A 22,382-nucleotide genomic window follows, 5' to 3' on the forward strand; every position below is an offset into this window, starting at 1 on the left:
TAAAAGTGATTATTTTAAAATCATTGAGCAGTAATAAATCCCGGATGGCTCATTTTTAGTCAACCATATAACATTTAAAAAATATATTCCTATGGAGTTAGACATGCATATCTTTACAACAACAAAGATGTTCATTGGCACTAGTGACTTCTTAGCATAAGGTGCATATTACTACATTAGCTTAAAAAGTTAAATACTTGTTTACGTTCAGGTGAAAGTGGAGGGTGATAACGAGCCGCAACCGACGGCGCCGCGCGAGGAGGGTATGGTGCCCTTCGTGTTCGTGGGCACGCGCGAGAACATCACCAACGCCAAGGTGCTCGTCGAGTATCATGTGGCGCACCTTAAGGTACCATATCGTTTTATGTTCTGTTTGTATTTTATTGTAACATTTTTTTATAGTTGAGCCTAACGATAAAGCAGGCGTACTACCTGATGGAAAGTAGTCAACATTCCCTATGGACATTTGCAACATCAGACGAAATTGCATTGCATCGCCGACTTTGAAGGAGAGTTCTTTTTGCACCTTGTTTGAAGAATTTCGTCATGTTATAATGTTCTGGGAATACTTTAGGAGGAAGCTCATTCCAATCCTTACACATTTGTGACGAGAACATCTGTGCAAATTCAATTTGGTGATTTTGCTTTTGTTAATATTAAGTATATTATATTACGATAGGGTAATTAAGTTACTACGCTATCAGATTATTTCAAAAATGTAGAGTAATTTTGCCATTTTGATATAAGGATTTAGTCCGAGGATAAAGTGGTGTACAACCATGGCTATCGTATGAATCATTATTATACAATTACTAGCTGACCTGGCAAACGTTGTGCTGCCATATAAATAAAAAAATATTAAGTGTCAACAAGTGTACAGGGTACATTTAGGGGTATGAAAAATAGATAGTAGCCGATTCTTAGACCTACTGAATATGCATATAAAATTTGGTTAAAATCGGTAAAGCCGTTTCGGAGAAGTACGGTAGACATTGTGACACGAGAATGTTATATATAAGATGTAAGGAATAAAGGTTTTTTTTAATTTTTTTTTTATTATATTTTATGAATGTGTGCGCGCAGGAGGTGGAGCAGCTGCGGCTGGAGAAGCAGGAGATCGACCAGCAGCTGCGCGTGGTGATGGGCGGCGCGGCCGCGTCCTACCCGCCGCCGCGCGGACAGCCGCCCGCGCGCGCGCGCCGCCCGCGCCCGCCGCCGCACCGCTACCCGCCCGGTGAGACGCTGCCATTATTCATATTTACTAGAAATATAATACATGTAATAGAATATTTCTCTCTCTCTTTAGTCGGTCCCTCGATGCTGAGGAACGTGACTTCTTTGCTTTATAGCGTCCCTCCAGAGTTGTGATTAGTGAACTGATGTGTCGCCTCACTGACTGGTATGTTTAGATGGTCCAATACCTGGTCTGACCATCGTTTTGGGCTGCGTCCTCTGGGTCTCTAGACACCTTGCCTGTCACCAGTAGCTTTTCCAGGTTGTCACTATTTCTTAGGGCTATAGAATATTTACCTAGATTATAATCATCCTTATCGTATATTATACAGTGTTATTGTAGATTTTGAAACAAACTTCCTTTGCGTTCAAAGGAGGCATAATTAGCTGCGACACAGTTCTTACTATTGCAGTTGTTTACGAATGTACAAAATGTGAAAATGTTTATTGTTTCAATAAATCTTATACTTAATTTTTAGTCGCCAGCAGTGCACTTATACATTGTTGCGTTGTCGGTTATATTTTAATTTTATACTATTACTGGATTGAAATATTACCTTTTCATAATAGGTATTGAAAAGGTTTCAAAATTATCATACCCTTTTTGGCAACACAACTGTCACACATGTTTTTTTTTAATATAAAAGTAGCAGACCAGTATAATAATATATTCCACCTGATGGGAAGTGGCTACTGCCGCCTATGGACATCTGTAATCAAGCTCAGGCAACATAAGCTTCCTACCTGACGTCGTCCACAAGTGCGCCGCCGCTACCCCTGAGAACCAAGCTGGAATGATTGATAAGTATTTCCCTTTTACCATGCAACCCTTGAAACCAAAACACAGCAACGTTTAACGTTACAAGGAAGAAATAGGTGGTAATTTATGGATAATTTATGCAATGTTAACAGTTGTTGTATTCTGGTTTTGAAGAGTGAAGTAAGGGAGACATTTTAGACGCTTTCCAATTTAGTATTCAGGAATGGCACGTCTTTAATAAAGTCATTAATACCTCTTATTACTAATCTTCTTTTTTAAAAGTCAATAAATAGCTTATTTTTTAAATTTACAAATTGTCAAAGACAAATACAGTTTTCATAACATGTGATTCGCCACACGTTGTATACTTATGGAAATGTTGTTTTCCCAGGCGGGCGGCGCACCACGCCGGAGCTGGGCGACGAGCGCGGCGACGGCGGCTCCTACCGCGGCCGCGCGCGCCCGCCGCGCCCCAACAGGTGAGCGTCCGCCCGGCTCCGATATCACGTTTGTTATAGTCCGCGCCAAACTGCTAGTCCGCTCTGAAGTAATGCGCGCAGGTGTCAGTCAGAGAGCCAACGCGGTCGAACACAATACAGGCATATACTCCGTCTTCCCTCTGGTTCCGGAAGTAGAAAAGGACTACGGTATCTCCTGCCTGTCGTAAGGGGCGACTAAAAGGGGGCTTCCGGGGTTGCGGGCGGCAAGAGTGGGAGCTCGAACCGCCCGGTCAGCGACCCCGGGATGGACATCGGTATGAGTGGTCGCATACCTTCGTACCCACCGGTGTGGCGAGCGTCAAGCTCACCTGGGCGAAGCCCGACGGGGCACCGCGCTAAGAAGACTCCGATTGTGTTCCGTTGAAGATCCCGGAGCCCTCTACGCAGCGCCAAGGACAGCCACCGGGGGGGTTTTAGTGCGGTAAGACTCCCACCTAACCTCGTGTCGCTCCCACGGCAGGTGGTACCTTTTGAAGGTTTCCCCCTCGTAAAAAAAGGCATATACTCCGTAGCAACGTAAGGGCACACTAACGCAGCTATGTACCCGCGGGCGAGAGCGGGCAGCAGAAGGTGCCGAGGGGGGTCCCGCGCTGTGTTCGTCCCGTTAATACCTACAATTTGCTATTGTGACGCGACTCGTTTCTATATTCGGAACGGATTAGCAGCTTGGCGCGGACTCTACCATCCTGTATCAACGTGCCTTCATCCATTGGACCCGTTATGCTTTATTATGTCCCACGTGACCTATATGTTTTGCTCGCTCCAAGCCTTTTACGTGGACAGAGCGCACGCCCCAAGGAACCCATCATCATAAGGTTCCATTCTGTCGTTGGGGTAACATAAGATATGATGAAGTCTTACCGGTTAAAATCCCAAGATGTCCTCTGGACGACCTTGTTGGGACTGCGGCTGAGCGATTGCATTCTTCCGCGGTCCCAAAGGCGTTGTCCTTTCTCGGAGCACTTCTCTGTTTCAGATGAAGTTGGAGCTAATTCACTCCATCTTCATAAACGTGCACACCACACGCCACTTAGAACTCCCTAAGGACACGTTACCCACATTTCCTGCAATCTTTTCCACACCTTGTTTTTCAATCCGACCATATAAAAATTGCTTCCATAGTAACCATTCATTTATTACTTTATTGGAGCCTTCTAACAATCAATGAAAAGACGTAATTTGCTTGAATTTATAATTCCGTTATTTTCCTAATTCCCACTTTTTACTTTAACATTATGTAATACATTTTTAAATAAAGCGATAATTATTTAATGCTTTCATTTACATATCATTTTTCACTACGCTTATTTGTGTATCTAATATTAATGTTAATTATAATGTGCATCAATGTTACATTCTGCTTATTTACATCTAGACCGCATTTGTATTTCATGCACTCAAGGATAATGTAAGCATACTTGTGTTTAAATTCTTGTTGTTGTGTTTGACTATAGTGCTTGTTTTTTGCATCCGCTTTCTAAGAACTACAATTTTGTATTGAGTGTGATAATAGTGCATGGTCAAAATGATCTACATCAATAGAGAAAAAAATGTTTTTATAGTTGATTTCATTTTGTTTCACAAGTTTGTAAAATAAGTGTGGGTATTGATTGTAGTTTAGCTAGTCTTAAAGGATTAACACTGCACAATTTATGACTATTTGTTGCGAGAACATGTTAACAGTCTGGCTAGATCACATTGCAGATAAGAGAATGTTACGAGGCGTCATTCGCCTTTATGACAAGCTAGGACATCGAAATATGTGAAAGTTCGAAAAATATTATAAAATAAGTGTTGTGTTTGCACACGGGCGCTGCTAATCGGCACACACATTGTTTTCTAAACCATATATTGCACTGAAGTTTAGAACAAAATGTAATGTATTCGTTGCATGTTGATACTACGAACTGTATTTAAAATCAACATTCTACTTACGGCATGTTTAAATATACACATTTGTTTCGATAATATTTAATTTTCACATTCCCCAATTGATGTATTGTGCGCTTTGATCTTTGATTAACAAAAGAAATTTCCAATAATAATTAATTATATTTTTAACATGCTGCAATGTTTAATTAGTCAATTTGCATGTATAGTAAGCTTGTTAATTATATGTGGTTTATGATGGTAAATGTGTGCATTCAAAGTTCACTTATTTATTGCACGGGAAAGGTGTTTTTTTTTGTTGTCTTTATTGTTAGTCTAATTTTGGCATGAATTATAATTATTAAGTACTTTTAGTGCCTGTCATACTAAAATCTTTGTCATACGAAATAGTGATGATATGAAACGTATGACACTGTATAGAAGTGTTAACATACTACTCACGGGTGACGATGTAAATTGAGAGCGTATTAGCGGAAATATCAACAGTATGCGAAATAAATATTAAGTAGAAGATCCCATGTGGTATACGTAAAGCTTCGTGGCGCACTATTGGTTGATGAAATGACCTATGCATTGGAGTTTCTACAGGAGCACTGTTCATTAACCTGGACTATTTTGCACCTCGTTTTTTGTGGCTCGGCTGGCATGGCATGACTCGTTATAAATTTGAACGTTTAAGTGAAGTCCGTAATTAAAAATCCCGTGGTGTCCCGCAGATCGAGCGAGCGTCGCGGCGAGGAGCGTCGCGTGCCGCTAGAGAACGGGCGCGCGCACCCTCGCCCGCCGCGGGACGGCCGCGAGCCCCGCGAGCCCCGCGAACCCCGGGAGCCCCGCGAACCCCGCGAGCCCCGGGAGCCCCGCGAGCCCAGGGAGCAGCGCGAGGCCGGCAGGGACGCCAGGGACGCGGTTAGTTACGATTGTTACCACGCTTTTATTAGCCTAACCTGTATCTATCTATGTATGTATGTAATGGAATCTTTAAACTACTTTAAAGTAATAGTTATAATTTGTGCCCCCTTACATTTTAAGACAAAAGGAGGTATAATTTGTCTTATATATAAAATTCTCGTGTCACAATGTTAGTTACCGTACTCCTCCGAAACGGCTTTACCGATTGTCATCAAATTTATATGCATATTCAGTAGGTCTGAGAATCAGCTACTATCTATTTTTCATACCTCTAAGTGATAAGGGTTGTTCACCCTTAACATTTTTTTTATTTTTATAGCAACACAACGTTTGCCGGGTCAGCTAGTAATAAATAAAAAAAACCCAAGTTTTATTTTCACAGATTTCAAAAATATAGTATGTAGTATTAGTTTATAAAATAGATTACGTTATGCAATCAGTCATGGTCATAGCGCAACGTTGTTGTTTGCAGAGCGGGCGGCGGCGCGACGTGCGCGAGGCGCGCGAGCCGCGGGAGGGGCGGCGGCAGACCGACGACGACAGCTCCGTGCTCGACAGCCAGGACGTGAGCAGCGCCGACAGGGGTGAGCGCACACACACACATGACTTACACGACACACGTGCACACACACATACACACATGACTTACACGACACACGTGCACATTCACATTCAGACATCCAAAAACAAAGGACTCGCGGAGCAGTTTACAGCCCCACCCCCGCGAAAATCTGCAGACGATAAAGGTTATAGAATCCTTTGTTTGGTTCGACCTCCCAAGCAACATCGCTGCACCCTTTTTTTATCTAATAACATTATTAGTAATGCTACTACTCAACATAATAATATATATTGAGTAGTAGCATTACTAATAATGAAAAATAAAAAGAAACTAATCTGCGGCTATAAATCGCGCTACAAAATTGACACCTATTTTAAAACAACATTAATGCATGTTCCGTTTGAGCACCCGGAGATGGCTGAAAACTACTCCGTGTGTCCTTAGTCTAACGTTCGAAAACTGAACTTTGAAATATTTAAAAGTAGCAATAGTTATGCAATTCTCCTTTACAATCTTCTTCGAATCTTGCCAAGTTAACAAATACTATATGATAAAAGTGTGATTGGAAATCAGTATAATGAGGACTTTGTAGAGCTAAGCCGTTATATAAGTTAGCGTTAGAGTAGTTTTAAGTTAGTCATAATAAAGACATCATCTAAACAAGACGCCTCATACGAGCCTGCTCCTTAACATTACATGGCGACCCTGCCAAGATTCATTCATTATGTCCTCTTTTCGCTTAGCAACATTTAAAATATCTTTAACACTCAACATTCGTTAAAATTTGAATTTGTATGGATCTCGAGAGGGTTTCTGTAGTTATTTATAAATGTTAATGTATTATTTATAATAAATACAATAAAATTCGTCTGTAACACTGTTCAACAAAATGTATTTGAGATCCTAAGCAACACAAAGAAGACCATAACATAACAAATATTATAAAGTAATTTTATATACACAAAATCTGAAAATATTACTGAATGTGCTAGTTAAAATGTAGCGAGTAGAATATCTTGTTTACTGTTGTGTTATGTATGTATCTATTTCTAGTGTTTATTTATGTTGTTGCACCCCTGGTTAATACACTTTAATTAGTACATTAAGACAGCGAAAATAAAGAAATAAGTGGAATTTTTATTATGTAATTTATGTATTGTATTTTATATAGTGCTCTTAAAATGGATAATATTTTTTTTTAAATAGCTTGGCCTTTTCCAATGTAAATGAGCATAATTTAAACTATTAAGTATGACAATTATTATAATTTTTAATTTCTTTTTATTATCTATTATCGAAAAGAAAAATATCACCAATTTAAGAACACTATTTATATGGATGTTGGATAATTTGCTTGCTAATTCTGGATGGTAATTTTGTTTGTAATTTCGAATGGGTCTGGGATTAGATAGTATATAGTAATCTGGTGACGGATTAGTGAATATAAGGTTCTATCAATGTTATTTTTGCCAGATAAACATTGAAAAGGTGTGAGGTAGATGTATGTATACAGACGTTCTATACTAGGTGCCTTCTATAATTTTAGACATAATTCAATATTTGAAGCATGCTTTTATCGACTGGTGTGAGGGTAAGTGAACAATGCATGCATAATGTATGTTTTTAAGAAATGTTTTAGTACCGAATACATAAAAATAGATGTTATGTGCGTCCATCATGTCATAACACCATGTAATTTAATGCTGCAGTGTTGCAGTGCACCAATATTAGTTATATTTGTTGAATAATGTTTTATGGATTATACAGTTGGCCATTCAGAATTGGCAAGCGTTTATCGTATCGTGCCATAACGTGCGTGTTGTGTATGTTTCTATATGTATGGATGGAGTATGTGTGAGCAAATAAATGCATAAAAGCGTGGAGTAATGTTTGAAGAATTTGTGTGGTTCTCTGCAGTTGTATGATGCTCATGGTTATTAATCAATTTTTGAACTGTTTTAAATGTTATGTTAAACGTAGTCAATACTATTTTTGCTTAGATCTTAAGGTACAATCATAAATACGTGGGATCAACTTTAATTTACCACTGTGTTTTTAAGGACCTGGTTATAGATGTCAAAGTTTCGCATCATTTAATGTGTAATGGAGTGTGCGATGAAATGAGTGAAAGCGAATGATTGTGTGTATGCGTATCATATGGAATGTATGTGTATGCATTTAAAATTTATAGTACGATAGTGTATAGTCAATTGGAAGTGTGAGTTCGTTTGTGTGTGTGTCTGTGGCTCATGTGTGTGTGTGTATTGTTAGTCCGTGATAGTGTATGGTTACTTGTTGTGTGCGTCGACTTGTGTGTGTGTGTGTGACTGTGTGTGTGTGCGTGTGTGACTGTGTGCGTGCGGGTGTGTGTGTGTGTGTGTGTATGTGTGTATGTCTGTGCGTATGATGTGTGCGCGTGCGTGCGGGAGTGTGTGTGTGTGTGCCTGTATCTCGGCGGCGGCCGTTTGCGGTGATAGGCCGGAGGGCTGGAGGGTCATAAGCGGTGTGGGTGTGCAGAGTCGGCGTCGTCGTCGGAGGGCCGCGCCGAGCCCGCCGCCGCGCGCCGCCGCCGCCGCCGGCACGCAGGTAACCGCGCGACACCCGCCGACGCTGCCGGTAAATCATCAAACGATTCTTACGCTGTTTGTCCACCGCCACCGGCACCGAGCCGATACCGATAATTAATGACGACGCCGACGTAGCGTACATACATTTACTATAGCCGCTTGTTCGCCGCACGCCCGTCACCCGAGCACCGTCATCCCGGCCGCCGATATTTCGAGTAGATCAGCGTGACCGCTAGATCGGCACCGAGATTTTGACGGGCCGATGTGCCGGCAATATAAAACACACTGGAACTAGTCCATACGCTGCCGTCACACGCGTGACAGCTGGAACAAAATAAACCGCCGATATCGCGGTGGACAAACTATCACCGTCACGACATTAAAAAAATCAGTCCGAAATAACCTCGTTCTCGGTATCGGCTCGGTGACGGTGCGGTGGACAAACGATCTTACGCGCTTGTCGATCATTTCTAACGCCCGTTATTCATACTCAATTGATAAAATGTATTAACTCATCAATGATCAAATTTTTATGCAACGCGACTCGCTTCTGTATTCAGAGCGGACTAGAAGTTAAGCGCGGACTTTACGTGCCAAACATTGCATTTTGACATTTTCTACCTACTAAAAAAAAAACTGATATTGGTCTTTGTTAGGAAAAATGGATAGATTGTTTATAAATAACGGGGATGTTTTTATTGGTTTGTGTCAAATGTCACGCAATCGTTACATGTCACTTAAAAGAAGCTATTATATCATTTAAAATAACGCGATTGATATATTAAAAAGAATGTTAAATTGTAATAATCAATTTATTAAATTAAGTAATATTGGGGTTGGTGAGAGTGAATCTAACGTTTTATTTTTTAACACAGTTTCCCCCATGATCACTATTATTAAATGTACATATTAGATATAACAATTGATGGTATAAATTGCATGTAGTAAATTATATATTAATTCCATTTTATAGCATTTAAATTCTTGCTCCGTAAAATATATTTCATTTCATATTACATTTATATTGTCTACGTCTACGTCAACTGGTAATATGACTTCATCATTTTGCTTGTAACATTTAATATATTGGGTGATCCCATCAACTGGTGGCCAACAACTTTATTTAGTTTTAGAATAACAATGTGGTAGTTGTATTGCATGGGTTTATATACAAAATCTAATTGTAATTCACGGGATGTAAAATTTTCAGATTCATACAATTCACACAAATTTAGATGTAAAATACTCAGTACTACACAAATGTTAATATTATTTTGGGCCATTGCACAGCGGCTTTGTTACACTTACAATGTTACTATTATTATTTAAATATTGGCTTTTTATATTTTTTTGTGTTTTATGATTAGTGATGAAACGATATAATCATAGCAATAAATTATATTTATTAACATTTGTATGAATCAAGAATACAATTGAAGATTGAAATAGGCTTCAAGTAACTTGCTATTGTTGATAAAAAATATATAAGTATTAAGTATAGATAAATTACTGACACATTGTTAAATTAATTTGTTTCTAGAAAAAGTTTAAATTATTTGCTATCGTTTCACCATTTCGATATTTTATATTATTATTTTGAGTAAATAAATATGATTTTCGTGTTCTTCGTTATTGGGTTGAGTAATTTTGAATATTTAAATTGAAACAGCATTATTTATTTTGTATGTACAAATTTATAGTAATTTGTATTAAATGATTTATATAGTGTTTATTTTCGAAATAACTTTCGCTTATAGGTGTAACAGTTTTGTGTTAATTAATTCATGTGTGCTTTAATATATCAAATCTATGTTACTTTGCAAAAATCAATTTAAATAGTATGTAGTACAATGTAAATACTTAATAAATGGTTTTTGTTCAAGTAGGACAGGGGGCGTTGAATTAAAAGAACGCACGTACATAGATAAATGTTTATTGTATACATGGTAGCTAATAACATCGGTGTCGTGTTACAGGCGGCGGGTGGAAGAACGGAGTGAGCGGCGGCGGCGGCGCGGGCGGTGCGAGCGCACAGGCGGCGGCGGGCGCGGGCGCGGGCGCGGCAGCAGGAGCGGCGGCGGCGGCGGGGGCGGGCGCGGCGGCGGGCGGCAAGGCGCGCGCGGCGCTGGGCAAGGGCAAGGGCGAGGCGCTGCTCAACGGCACGGCGTAGGCCGCCGCCCGCCGCGCCCCTCCGCGCCCGACGCGTTATGCTTTTGTAAGAGATTCGTGATTTGTATTCCCGATTGCTACTCGACGACATGGTAAATTGAGCTCGTGTCCGACCGCCCGCGGGAGAGCGGAGCCGTCGCCCGTACTCTGTGGTTATGTGATTTCCTATGAAATAAACGTTTCTGTACATATTCTCCGCCGCCTTTTATTCGTCCGCCGGGCGCCACGCGGCCGACGAGTGACGCGATGACTATGATGATATGTGACGCTATCGGGTTCGGGGAAGGCTAGGGGAATCCGCTAATTTATTTAATGTTACACTCAGAATCTTAAAAAACTACGTTCGATATTAGAGAGTACCTTTTATTATTTTCCAAAAAGACCTTCCCATTGAACTACCGGAAATTACCCACTTTGTCGAATCGAAAATAGGTTATTTTTTTCTTTATACTTTACATTTAGTCACTATTGTATTGAAACTATTGTATCTTAAACTATAAAGTAGTGTGACATTTTACTTGAGAGTTAAAAGTAATTTGAAACTTTAACATCAATTAGACGACTAACATTGACCTCGGCTCTGAGAACCACTATACGACGGCAAAGGCCTTTTTGGTTGACGACTAGACAATAAATATTTACAATGATAATTACATCAGTCATTACGATAAATAACACCTCGATATGCATTATTGCCGGGATATCACTACGGAATATATTTACAAAAGTACAGATATGCTTTCTAAGATATTGGAAAAGATGGGCCCACATTGTGTATAAGACACCTTCAGTTCTACAAGTAAAATCCTAAATATACGTATAATTATGTAATATAGACATTCAAATTCAATTAATAAAAATATTTGAAACTATACTATACACATTTCTCGTTTAATTACACAGGCCTCGATACAATGTATAATTGCCTTTCGATCATGTTTCTAAATTCCTTACGCAAGATCTATAATGTTATCTAAGGTTATTTATAAACACGATTGAGCGATTCTCAGCTGTCGGATCGCATTTTCAGATATAAAACTTTTTATTTATCCCCTAAGTTTTATTTAAGAGTAATAAATTGCGCTTCCATAATAAGTGCGTTCCGTCAGATGTGAATCGTCCCTAAGATGTTAAAACTATGTACATGGCAAAATACAAGAAAATTTGGTGCTAATGTGGGTCCATCTTCAATAGAAATTGTATAAATGTAGCTCTCTTGATATGTTGTTAACTTTCAGGTATTTAACGTGTCGATAATTGATAAACATGAGTATTGTTTATGTTACCGTAAATGCCCAGTATCCGCTGTCATATTCTTACGGTTCGCACGTTGCTGGCACCGTTAGTAGGAATCAATTGTAAAGTTGGTTCAGTTACAACCCGTTTTTACTGAAAATGTTGATCATAATTTGAAACGAGTTGTGACTGAATCGTTATAGTATATAGTTTTATATTCGGATTTTTCTAACTGTGTCAGTGAGGATTAATTAGAGAGAAGTAAGAACACGATTGATAGTTATTGGATATTTACGACAACATCTGTATCAAACAACGAATGTTTGACCGTAGGATAAGCACTTTTTTACAATATTTTTGAAAAAATAAATGCTTTGTAATCTTTCGCAGTTACATGACTTGATTGTATGAGTGATGTCAGTAACGGAAATTCGCATTAGGCTGCGTACACACCGGCCCAATGGACGGTACGATAGTGATTCGCTGTATAAACGCCAATGAAACCCCTCGTTGGTGTTCAGTGGGCCGGTGTGTACGCGCCCTTGACCATACAATTTGTGTACTGCCAATGATAAAGAACTTGTGAAGGAAATTCTTGTCCCCAGTAAGCAGTACTGGGTAATGTAAAAAATTGGAGTTGCGAGTTGGAGTTACAAAGTAATTACGATTTTGCACGACATTTTGCATGATATACCTAATTTTGGTGATTTTTTTTGTTTGGTAATAAACAAAATGTAACAACAACTGAAAATGATTTTTATTAGAATGACCTGTAGTTAAAGTGATAATATTATTATTTATTTATTATAGTACAAGTATCTATATGAATTTTCAAATTTTCAAATTATCAAAGTAATACATAATATAGTAGGTGTACAAAGTATGTCAGTATATAAAATTGTATTAAATTTCGTTCAACATGTAAAACAGTTTCGTATTAACTTCATTTCACAAGACATCGTCACTGGCAACAAGTCTAAATTATATTCTGGAATTTTAAATCCCATTTGAATTCAACTTGTGCTATAATTGAGGAAGTATTAGATCCTATTAAAATAATTAAAATCATCTTCTGGCAGAAGAATCCACATCATATTAGGTTAACAAACTTAGTGTGAGTCCATATTTGTATGTAGATCTTGTAAAGTTAGATGTTAAAACGTACATTTCTACAATCCTTTAGGATTATTACAACATATTGCAACGCTTATGTTTCCTTTGTAGGAGTATACTTGTCATTGTTCCTTATAGGGAGTCTTAAGTCAGTGTGTAATTCTTAGGTCAATGATGTACATAACTTATTAATTGGACTCCATTGTTACACATACAAAATGTATATATGGTACTCATTACATAAAAGAAAACTTCAAAAGTATTTGCTGACATCACCCTAATTCCGTGGTCGGTTGCTTGTCAAGCAACATAACAAGAGCATTACATTCATTGACCATCAAATAGATATCGGGTTTAGTAATCAATTCACTGAAAAATGTCCGAACATATGTTCATCGCCCTCGCGAGTCCTACAAAGAAACCACATCCAGCGTGGCTGTTCTCACACGCAGAGTTACGGGTTCGATCCTCGGTCAGATAGATATCTGAGTGTCGAATTTACATTTCTGATCTGTGTGTTTGATTAGTGTTCTTTATTGTGAGTTCATGGCACCCACGATAGGAAAATCTAGTGTGCTGCTGTATTAAAGTATTTAAAATTATTTTATTAAATTAGCATGATGTATTAAACCTTTTAGACGCCAATCTATGAATATATGTTAAAGTTAATGGTATGATTGACGTTTGGTACATTATTTACACAAGTAACATTTGTTGCGCCTTTGATACTAAAACTAAAAAGCAAGTTGCATCCCTTTTGTAGTAGTGTTAGTTCGGACATTTTATGCTTGCAATTATACCCGATATCCATAAAATAGGCCAATGATCAGTTTAAACAAATGTGCCCAGCTGAGCGGGCCTGTCCCCGGCAACAATGAGGTGGTGGCATTAGAGCAGGCGGTGGCGGTCCTCGTGCTCGCTGTCCTCGGAGTCTGAGGGCGTGCAGCATGAGGAGTCGCTCCAGTGTTGGAACTCCTCCTTGTGGTGCTCGAGCGCCATCAGCGATGGGAACAGGCTGTCGCATGCGCTGCATCTGTAATCATGTGTAACGTTGTTCGATGAGTGTTTGGTTATTATTCAGCTGAAATTAACGTGTTGGTTTCAGATGTAATAGCGAGATTGCAAGAGCATATTGTGATAGGTGATTCCAACTTGTTATAGATGTCGCTACTATAGCTTTTTAATATTAAAGTGTGCGATGATAGATATACTCTGATTCATAATTAGGTGTCCAAAATGTAAACAAAGGTGTTGACCTATCAAGAGAATACGTTAGAAATGGTAGTTTTTATTTTTGTCGATATTTAAGTAATACAACATTAATAAAATAATAATCTAAATAAATTAAGATTGATTCACATTTTTTAATATTTATATCGCCTCGATTTCGTTCCATACAGTAATAATAATAAAAAACAAAGTTTATGGTAGAAAATTAAAATGTGATAATGGTAACACAATCGGAATCCAAGACATTTCTTGTGCTGTCATTTTTAGTTTCGTAACTGATATTATTCATTTTCGTGATTGTGATCAAACTCTAATGTTTTCTCGTTTACATAATGCGTTTGTTAAATTGTGTATATTTGATAAATTTTCGTTTTTTGTTGAGTTTTTTAAAGTTTGTGTTTCTTGTTAATTTTGACAGTGACATTTCTTTGTTTACATTTTGGACACCTAATTATGTATCAAACTATAGATTTATTCATAAATTCGAGCTGCAATTTCTGCATCCTGCAGTTTTGCTTTGTGTTTTGATTGCATTATCTTTTGTTCGAATTAAAATAATTGCCTAATTTTATTACGCTTTGCAGTTTATTATAATGTTACCAATGTCTGCATTATCAGTTTTTAAACCAGCGTACCAAAATATCAACGTATGCATATGCAGCTGCATTTGTGAATCAGTGAGTTAAGTTTATAGTTACAATCAATATAGAGGTAACGTGATGATGTTTTTAACAGAAACTACATACCACAATTTAATTTTTATGCAACTTAGGTAATCATACTTTATAAGTTGGCGTGTGATCAACACAAAGTAAGTCGTTAGGTCAAAGTAGGCAAGCAATAATTTTAAAACTATAAATTAAAAAAGAAATACCCAAAGTGTCGCTTTTTCTGCTGATGGTCGCTAAGCGCGCGGCGCGTGGAAAACGACCGGTCGCACACGTTGCACGTTAGTGCCTCATCTGGGAAATTTAGTAGGAAAAATTAGAAATAAATATTTACATGAGGCTATTATGGTGGTGGTAGGGTTCTAAAGAGTAATCTATCGTCACATTCAGCAGGTTGTGGTGGGCTTAGTACAGATTCGTTTAGCTTCAACTTTTTACTTTTAACTGTGTTTCCTTTGTTTCTTTTAACAAAAGCAGATTATGTAATTAGTAGGAAGGAGTCTAATCTAATAAGAACCCATAGACTTGCCACTTTTAGTAACTGACATCCTGCTTTTCAGAAGCTAAGAGTTTGCGATCAAACGATCCGCCACAAACAAAAATGTCTGTTATGGTCTGATAGAAGGCAGATATTCACAAACATACTAGGCATGTGCAGTCTCTAATTTACATTTTTGATACTTCGAGCGAACGCAGCGATTCGCTAAAACGCATATCTCCGCGGCTAACAGTATCTGATTTGCCCAGAAATTGACGGTTCTTTGTTGATTTTCTCATATTTTGATCTTATTATAAGAACAGTAAAAAGCGTGTAAGAAAATTTGCAATCAAACACATCCCTTGAGGAAAAATATAATTTATTTAAAATATAGTATAATGCACACTTCAATTTTATTATTATAAGTTTGTTTTTATAACAACAAAATGTATACTGGGCATGTCTTAGCTGCTTAAAGGATATTCTGAGAGGGTGGTTACAACTTTGTGTAGATGTACTAGCATATTTAATGTGCGATGTAAATAAATTCATTGTTTCTATTTAAAATTGTATTACACGTGTTAAACGACAATACCGTTCTTTTCCTTCTTTGTTATTAGTTAAGTTTCACAAAAAATATCTGCATGTGTTTAATCATACAATCTTAAGGGAATTGGGGTCATCAGAAAAATAGGAACAGCCATTCGTATTAGTGATAAGATTAAGATTATGTCCAACTGATTCCAAATAGTTACATTAAACCCTGATCATTTCGTTATATTTTTACTAACACTATGTACATAATAATTATAATTCAAGTCAATATTATTGACTATCAGACAATCCAAATTAGATAAGATGATACTGGTAATGGAGATTTAGGCCATTTTGAAAACTGGTACTTTCATGGTACTACATGTACATACTTATGACAAGAATGAGTGTGCTTTAAAAAAACTTTTTGTTACTAACATTTAGCAGAAGGCTGACGTAAGTGATGCGTCACCGTAGCACCAATTATATCTGCATATTTATAGTAATGTATAAAAGAAGGAAAAAAAGTACGAACGTATTGTATTCCTATCGCCGAGTCTGATGTAACTTACGATACATATGTGCGCATTTATTCTGTAGTAAAAATATTGGATATGTCTTAGTCTTATAAAATAGGTATGACAAGTTTTTTACAATTATACTATTCTACAGTAAAATGGAAAATTTTACTTCCAAGACACAATTACACAATTTTTATAATAAAGGAAGTATTTTATACAAAAAAATCAGAAGTTCGAATCCAAAAATGGAATAAGTTAGTACCTAAAAGTTACTTAAACATAAAATATGAATTTAATTCTATGTTCTGAATACAAGTTTCAGTATGTTTTTAAGATAATATAAATACCTAGACTTTGAAGTAGTTAGTTGCCAATAGGCTAAAATGTTATAGTAATAAATAAAAAAGTTACTAGTAAAAATTTTGTTTTTGGTAATATAAGGCAACTGAAATGCTCATTAAGTCATTATAAATACATTTGCATCAATTCAATTTTAAAATGCTACATGTTACCAGCTGTTACAAATTTGTACATTTACAATATATTGAGCAAATTAGGCAAGTCTACAAATTGACAAAATTGAGTAACTTATTCATAATATTATATTCTGTAGAAATACACAACAGCTAAAACCAAACCAAGTCTTATGAGCAAAAGGAGATAAAAAATAATAATTAAATTCCTTACACTGCTTACAATATTTTTATAATATGACAGTATCTTACAAAATCTTTGTTATCCACCAATAAGCATTTCATATCAAGTAAAAGTAAAGTTATAGGAAAAATGTTCAAACACCACACAGCGCATAGGCTTCTGTCCACTAAAGTGCACTATTTCTTTCAATCTCTGTTAAATGGGCAGTGTGTTTGATACTGATGATTTCATCATACTGCCAAAGAATTTCATTCCTGAAGATCCACCTGGGATGGATCCCATCAGCATCCAAAGCAGTGCCAGCACTTGGGCAACAGCACAGATGATTGTCAAAGGTGTGCTTTGCAGATGTAGTGCGGAATAGAGTGTTGCTATCAATGTAAAACCATACAATGAAGTTGTAAGTGCCCTCTCTTTCGAAAACATTGATTTCATGTGATTCCAAGGTCCGTATAAAAAGCTGAAGCTGTAAAAGAAGTAATGTTTTATTACTTTTTGTACATCATTCATGAACAACAAATATAATATAAATGAGATGAAATGAATCTAGGAAGCAGACAGCTCATCTCAAGGTTTTTCTTAAGGAAACAAAGTGTTTACTATAGATATACATTATAATATTAGTAGCAGTAGTATTTTATGACTTATTTAATACCTATATTGGAAAATGTATATAATCACTTTGTACATTTTTATGTATTGTAAATTATTGTTTTGTTACAAAGAATGTAGTTTATTAGTTTATCAAACTCCAATACAGATAAGTTCTTTGTAAACTAATATCTTTATGTTAATTTGTTGTATTTATAGCTTATTGAACAGACTAAAGTATTGACACATCGTCTGATAAGCTTGCTTTAAAAACAGAAGTATGTATGAGATTATGCTTATTTGTGAACAAAGGCTTTTGTCATGTGTTATTGGAGGTACATCTTTTTCACTTATTATTATATTATTATAATTTATAGTTATACTCCAGAATGCATCTGATGCGCATTAGGTGCTGCCACTCATCAACCATGTAGAGGGGTAGAAAGTATTAGAAAGTAATCATAAATTGTATATGAGGTACACAAATATTACGCATAGATGGTAAATAGCAAAATAGTATGTAAAAATATTAGAATCAAAAAGAAATACATTTGGATTACTGAAGAGTAACTTACCTAAATATAAAGGATAGACTTCCTAATGTGAAGAGTAGCGCAAATTTCCTGGCTTTTAGTAACAACAGCGGTATATAGAGGAAGGACAGTGTAAAACATAGGATTCCGATGAACAGACATATTCCGAAGCCGAGGAACCGCTGCGTTCGGGTCTGAAACACGAATATCGCTATTAGCACCAATACAAGTACATCGCTGACACAGTTAACGCTGTGTAAACAATGCAATCTCAGTAAATCAGCCAGTACTTACCAAAGTGAAATACTCCTTCTGTACGTTCTCAAACCAACTCTCGTTCGAGTGACTGCTCGTTGGGGTCTCATCTCTATTTCTAGACAAAAAACTCGGGGTGAAGTTTGAGAAACTAAACTTGCTGCGACGATCATTTTGCAACAAGTACTCGTCCAAATCCGATTTTAAGTTCGCCATATCGATTTAATACCTCCTTTACACACTATTGTAGATTCACGGACAATTTAATAGTGTAATTATCTACGTTTATTAAGTCTGTCATCAAAATACCACGGAAAATACAAAATTATTCTGCCCCTTTCATGACCTCATTCACTGTGACACCACACACGGTCAACTGACAAGCTGACAGCTGTCAATTTCATTATTAGTGATGCGAAGTGCGAGTTGAAACCAACGTCACTATATAAAACGTAATCGATTAAAGTGTATTGCTTAAATATTATTACGATTTAAATGACGCGTACCATAATCCGTATCGTCGCTAAAGTCGTCGTGAACGTGTCTGCGTATGTTGTTGTTGTATCGATCATGCGCACAAGGCGGGCAAACGCCCCGCGTGTCGCGGTCGTCTAAATCAGTGCTGCTCCCGTCCGAGTCAGCTTGCGCCTCTTCGATGTGAATATCTTCAGTCTGCCTGTTATCGAGTTTCTCATTCGATGACAGTTGATTGTAGTTTTTGCGAGGCGGTCGTGCTTCTGTGGACAAAGAGGTTGAGTATTAAAATAAAATTAAGAATTATAGTCAATTTACACATTCCATGTGGAAAACGGTCCATATTTTTATGGAAATAGATGGGGGAAATAGGGTATAATGCGTTAAAATAATAATTAACAACATGATTTTTATTTCTAAATCAATAATTTGTAAAATTAAAAAGCTTGCAAATTAAACATTAATAAATGAAATAAAAATATCGTGTAATATTTACAATTATTACTAATGTAAAGAGTTAGCTATGTTAAAAAAGTTTTGATTGTAGCAGGGTTTGCTAGTAATGACTATTAGGTCCAACTGAGTTTTTAGAATAGTTAAAAGTTTCAAAGGTCTGTATAGTGGACCACTAACTACTATGAAATGAACCGCAAGCTACTTTACACTTGTAAAAAAATACACTAAATTCTATTATTATTGTTCTGAAAAATATTGCAGTATAATGAATGTGAATGCTTTCCAATCGGCATAATGTTACGCCTTAATTTATTAAACATGCTTCATTTTTTGTAATTGTTTCAGAGCAATTTTATATCAACATTTAGAACTATACTGTTTGATTTAGAACAATAAGCTAATTTGAAGATACGTAATTTATTAACATGCACTAGTCATATATTTTATGTTTCCATTGATAACACTTGTCAAACAATCTATTTACGGAGCCAATATAATGTCCACAGTCATTGAGATATAACGGCGGGGGACGGGCGATTCTCTCTAGCGGAATTATCGCCACAAAAGAGAGTAAACATCATTTACATTTGATTGGAGTCTCGTAGTAGATTGGACGTGTGACGCAAGAGCGGTCATTCCGCTAAGTGAATATTGACTCGTTCCTCCTGATTGCACTGCTACATGTGAGTACAGTGCAGAATAGACTACTTTATATAAAATCTTTGAGTAACAGGGTGTGGAATACCATGTACGCTATACATGGAAATTCAGTTGTTTATCGAATTATTTTTCCTAATAATTTTATATTTTTTTCACAATGACAGATTTTGGACGATATAATTTAATAAGTTTACCGATTAACAAAACTGTTATTTTTGTGGTAAAATACAATAATATAGAAATATAAAATCATTTCTGTAATCAACCAAATTATGTAACATTAACATTATCATATCGCGAGTAAACGAAAACATAATGTTTATGGTTTTAGATAAAAATGGAGTCACCGAAAATAGCTGTGCTCGGGGCAGGTGTAGTGGGCACGACAACTGCAAGATTACTGCAAAATGAAATGAGGAACACCGAAGTCACGATAATAGCAGAAAGTTTTAAAGAAGACACGACCAGTGCTGTGGCTGCAGGAATGTTTAGACCAGGTACAAGTTTCCGAGGCTCCACTAAAGAGATTACAAAGAAATGGATTGATAACTCTTGGGAATACTGGCAAGAAATATTAAAATCTTCTGAGGCTCCGCAAGCCGGCCTCATGTCTTTTTCCAGTTACATATTCTCGAAGGAAAATTATCAAGTCACAAGAAATCATTTGATTGAAGATTTAGTACCCATTTACAGACCTGCTGATAAGAATGAACTCAAAATTTGTGGCGAGGGTTGGAAGTATGGCTCGTATTTTTCAACATTGAAAATCGGATGCGAAAGATACCTGCCATGGGTAGAGAAAAAGTTTACTGTAAATGGCGGAAAAATAGTGAAAGGGAAAATCGATAGCTTCACATCACTACCACAAAGGTTCGATTTGGTATTTAATTGTACCGGATTGGGCGCGAAATATTTGTGCAATGATTTTGATTTAGTCCCAATTCGAGGTCAGGTAATAAAAGCCCGTGTGCCGTGGTTGAAAACGGCGTTTTATGGAGATTATGATGCTTATATTATTCCGGGCTTTGATGATATTGCTACTTTGGGAGGTGTGCGGCAGTACGACAGTTATAATATGAACGTTTGTAAACATGATGCGGCAGCCATTTTCGAACGAAGTTGTGAATTGTTGCCAGCACTGAAAAATGTTGAAATTATTGAACATAAAGTTGGTTTACGACCACATAGAGTTCCTGTTCGTGTTGAAGGAGAGTTGATTAACGGTTTGAAGGTGGTCCATTGCTACGGTCATGGGGGTTACGGCGTGATGTGCGCTCCAGGCACAGCAATGGATGCTGTAAAAATTGGTGTCGATCTTTTTAAGAGCAATATTAGGAGTAAGGTCTAAATGGTGGTTTTTAATATATTCTTGTTTAAAATATACCATAGTACAAATTAACCCTAATGTCACTTACTTCATTATTAAATAAAACGTATGAAAAAAAATCACCACTAATTTCTATCACCTATTGTTTGTTTACGTCTTTATAGGAACTATTTGTAATATTTACCTACCTATAATAACTAGTTACAGGTAATTGTAGGTGCCTATGGCAGGTTATGTACCTGTGCATTATTAAAAATCATGTAGCTATTAGAAAAATAATACAATCGAATCAAACAATATTTTTCTAAAAAACAAAATAAATAGGGTAGTAGTGTCGTATGTAAAGGGCGCCCCTTTTATTTGTAACATCAAAGAGAACATTACCGTTGATCTTGTTCCTGTTATCGTCGTTAATAAGAAGCTTGGATATTAACGATATCACATTTTTATAACGTTACATTAAAGTAATAAGTGACTCATTTGATACTACAGTTTAAAAACAGATGCGGGTAGGTGAAGTGGGGACGACACCTTGGCGGCGCTCGAATTAACAGAGAGCGACATTCTGGTCGGAGACTTCAGCAAGAGCAGTCGAATAACGGAGATACTTGTGTAGTTATAATACTTCTAATCACTAGTGTGAACTTACTTACGTATAATTGTTATATCGTTACTCTGTACCGTTTATGTGACTATATTATTACATGACTTCAAGACCTACAAGATGAGTTTGATTTCATCAGAAGTGTACAAGAACCAGCTCACAATCATGGACGGCGATTCGTAAGTACAAACATACTTGACACAGGAATAAAAACCGTGAGTTAAAACATTATTATGTCATATGTGAATTCATCTTGGTAGAATAAGTAAAAATGGGGGTAGATAAATGTCGTTGATGTAAGGGAAAACTCATTTGAATTAAGAAAATGGATAGATTGAGACTAGTAATTCAATGAAATGTTAATACCCTCTGAAAATGATATACTTAAATTTTGTGAACAAACTTTACTCTTATCAAATTACTTGTTAACATTGTAAACTGAGGTGTTTACTTCA

The 22,382-nt window shown here is 36.8% G+C and overlaps 4 protein-coding genes across 9 annotated transcripts in view; 2 read left to right on the forward strand and 2 right to left on the reverse strand.

Moving 5' to 3' along the window:
• The window catches only part of Fmr1 (synaptic functional regulator FMR1), a 29,325-nt gene extending 16,748 nt beyond the window's left edge, over positions 1-12,577 (forward strand). For 4 of the 5 annotated variants that reach the window (XM_073093752.1, XM_073093753.1, XM_073093750.1 and 1 more), the window contains exons 9-15: positions 212-349; positions 1,084-1,234; positions 2,385-2,472; positions 5,100-5,289; positions 5,765-5,876; positions 8,372-8,470; positions 10,398-12,577. In XM_073093752.1, the coding sequence (XP_072949853.1) occupies positions 212-349; positions 1,084-1,234; positions 2,385-2,472; positions 5,100-5,289; positions 5,765-5,876; positions 8,372-8,470; positions 10,398-10,591 (972 nt within the window). In that variant the 3' untranslated portion in view covers positions 10,592-12,577. The remainder of the gene's footprint in view (positions 1-211; positions 350-1,083; positions 1,235-2,384; positions 2,473-5,099; positions 5,290-5,764; positions 5,877-8,371; positions 8,471-10,397) is intronic. The other variant, XM_073093754.1, reaches the window with a different exon arrangement.
• Positions 12,578-12,675: 98 nt separating this feature from the next.
• Positions 12,676-22,382, reverse strand: part of LOC140757888 (uncharacterized) — a 228,496-nt gene continuing 218,789 nt past the window's right edge. Inside the window, exons 2-4 of the mRNA XM_073093759.1 lie at positions 18,913-19,143; positions 15,044-15,131; positions 12,676-13,972 (exon numbers count right to left, since the gene is read on the reverse strand). Of these exons, the coding sequence (XP_072949860.1) occupies positions 13,828-13,972; positions 15,044-15,131; positions 18,913-19,143 (464 nt within the window). The 3' untranslated portion in view covers positions 12,676-13,827. The remainder of the gene's footprint in view (positions 13,973-15,043; positions 15,132-18,912; positions 19,144-22,382) is intronic.
• Positions 15,678-18,796, reverse strand: LOC140757887 (uncharacterized). The gene is made up of 3 exons (XM_073093758.1): positions 18,446-18,796; positions 18,194-18,345; positions 15,678-17,493 (listed from the first exon to the last, which is right to left on the reverse strand). Exons 1-3 carry the CDS (start codon positions 18,620-18,622, stop codon positions 17,223-17,225), a joined length of 600 nt encoding a protein of 199 aa, XP_072949859.1. The 5' UTR covers positions 18,623-18,796; the 3' UTR covers positions 15,678-17,222.
• Positions 19,039-21,431, forward strand: Daao1 (D-amino acid oxidase 1). 2 transcript variants are annotated; one of them, XM_073093757.1, is made up of 2 exons: positions 19,039-19,157; positions 20,328-21,431. In XM_073093757.1, exon 2 carries the CDS (start codon positions 20,334-20,336, stop codon positions 21,342-21,344), a length of 1,011 nt encoding a protein of 336 aa, XP_072949858.1. In that variant the 5' UTR covers positions 19,039-19,157; positions 20,328-20,333; the 3' UTR covers positions 21,345-21,431. The 2 variants fall into 2 exon arrangements, with proteins under 2 accessions (XP_072949858.1, XP_072949857.1); XM_073093756.1 differs by lacking the exon at positions 19,039-19,157 and adding an exon at positions 19,843-20,019 and having other exon boundaries at positions 20,328-21,429.

Source organism: Epargyreus clarus, unplaced genomic scaffold, assembly GCF_041222505.1.
Source record: "Epargyreus clarus isolate Ecla_fem2 unplaced genomic scaffold, WU_Ecla_fem_2.2 ptg000005l, whole genome shotgun sequence".
Taxonomy (NCBI): domain Eukaryota; kingdom Metazoa; phylum Arthropoda; class Insecta; order Lepidoptera; family Hesperiidae; genus Epargyreus; species Epargyreus clarus.

Bases quoted from the DNA above. Each gene is read 5' to 3' on its own strand.
- Daao1 (XM_073093757.1), top strand. From the start codon at position 20,334: ATGGAGTCACCGAAAATAGCTGTGCTCGGGGCAGGTGTAGTGGGCACG.
- LOC140757887 (XM_073093758.1), bottom strand. From the start codon at position 18,622: ATGGCGAACTTAAAATCGGATTTGGACGAGTACTTGTTGCAAAATGAT. The intron at 18,346-18,445 runs GTAAGTACTGGC...TTCGTGTTTCAG, and splicing joins AGAAGGAGTATTTCACTTTG to ACCCGAACGCAGCGGTTCCT. The intron at 17,494-18,193 runs GTAAGTTACTCT...CTTCTTTTACAG, and splicing joins AGTCTATCCTTTATATTTAG to CTTCAGCTTTTTATACGGAC.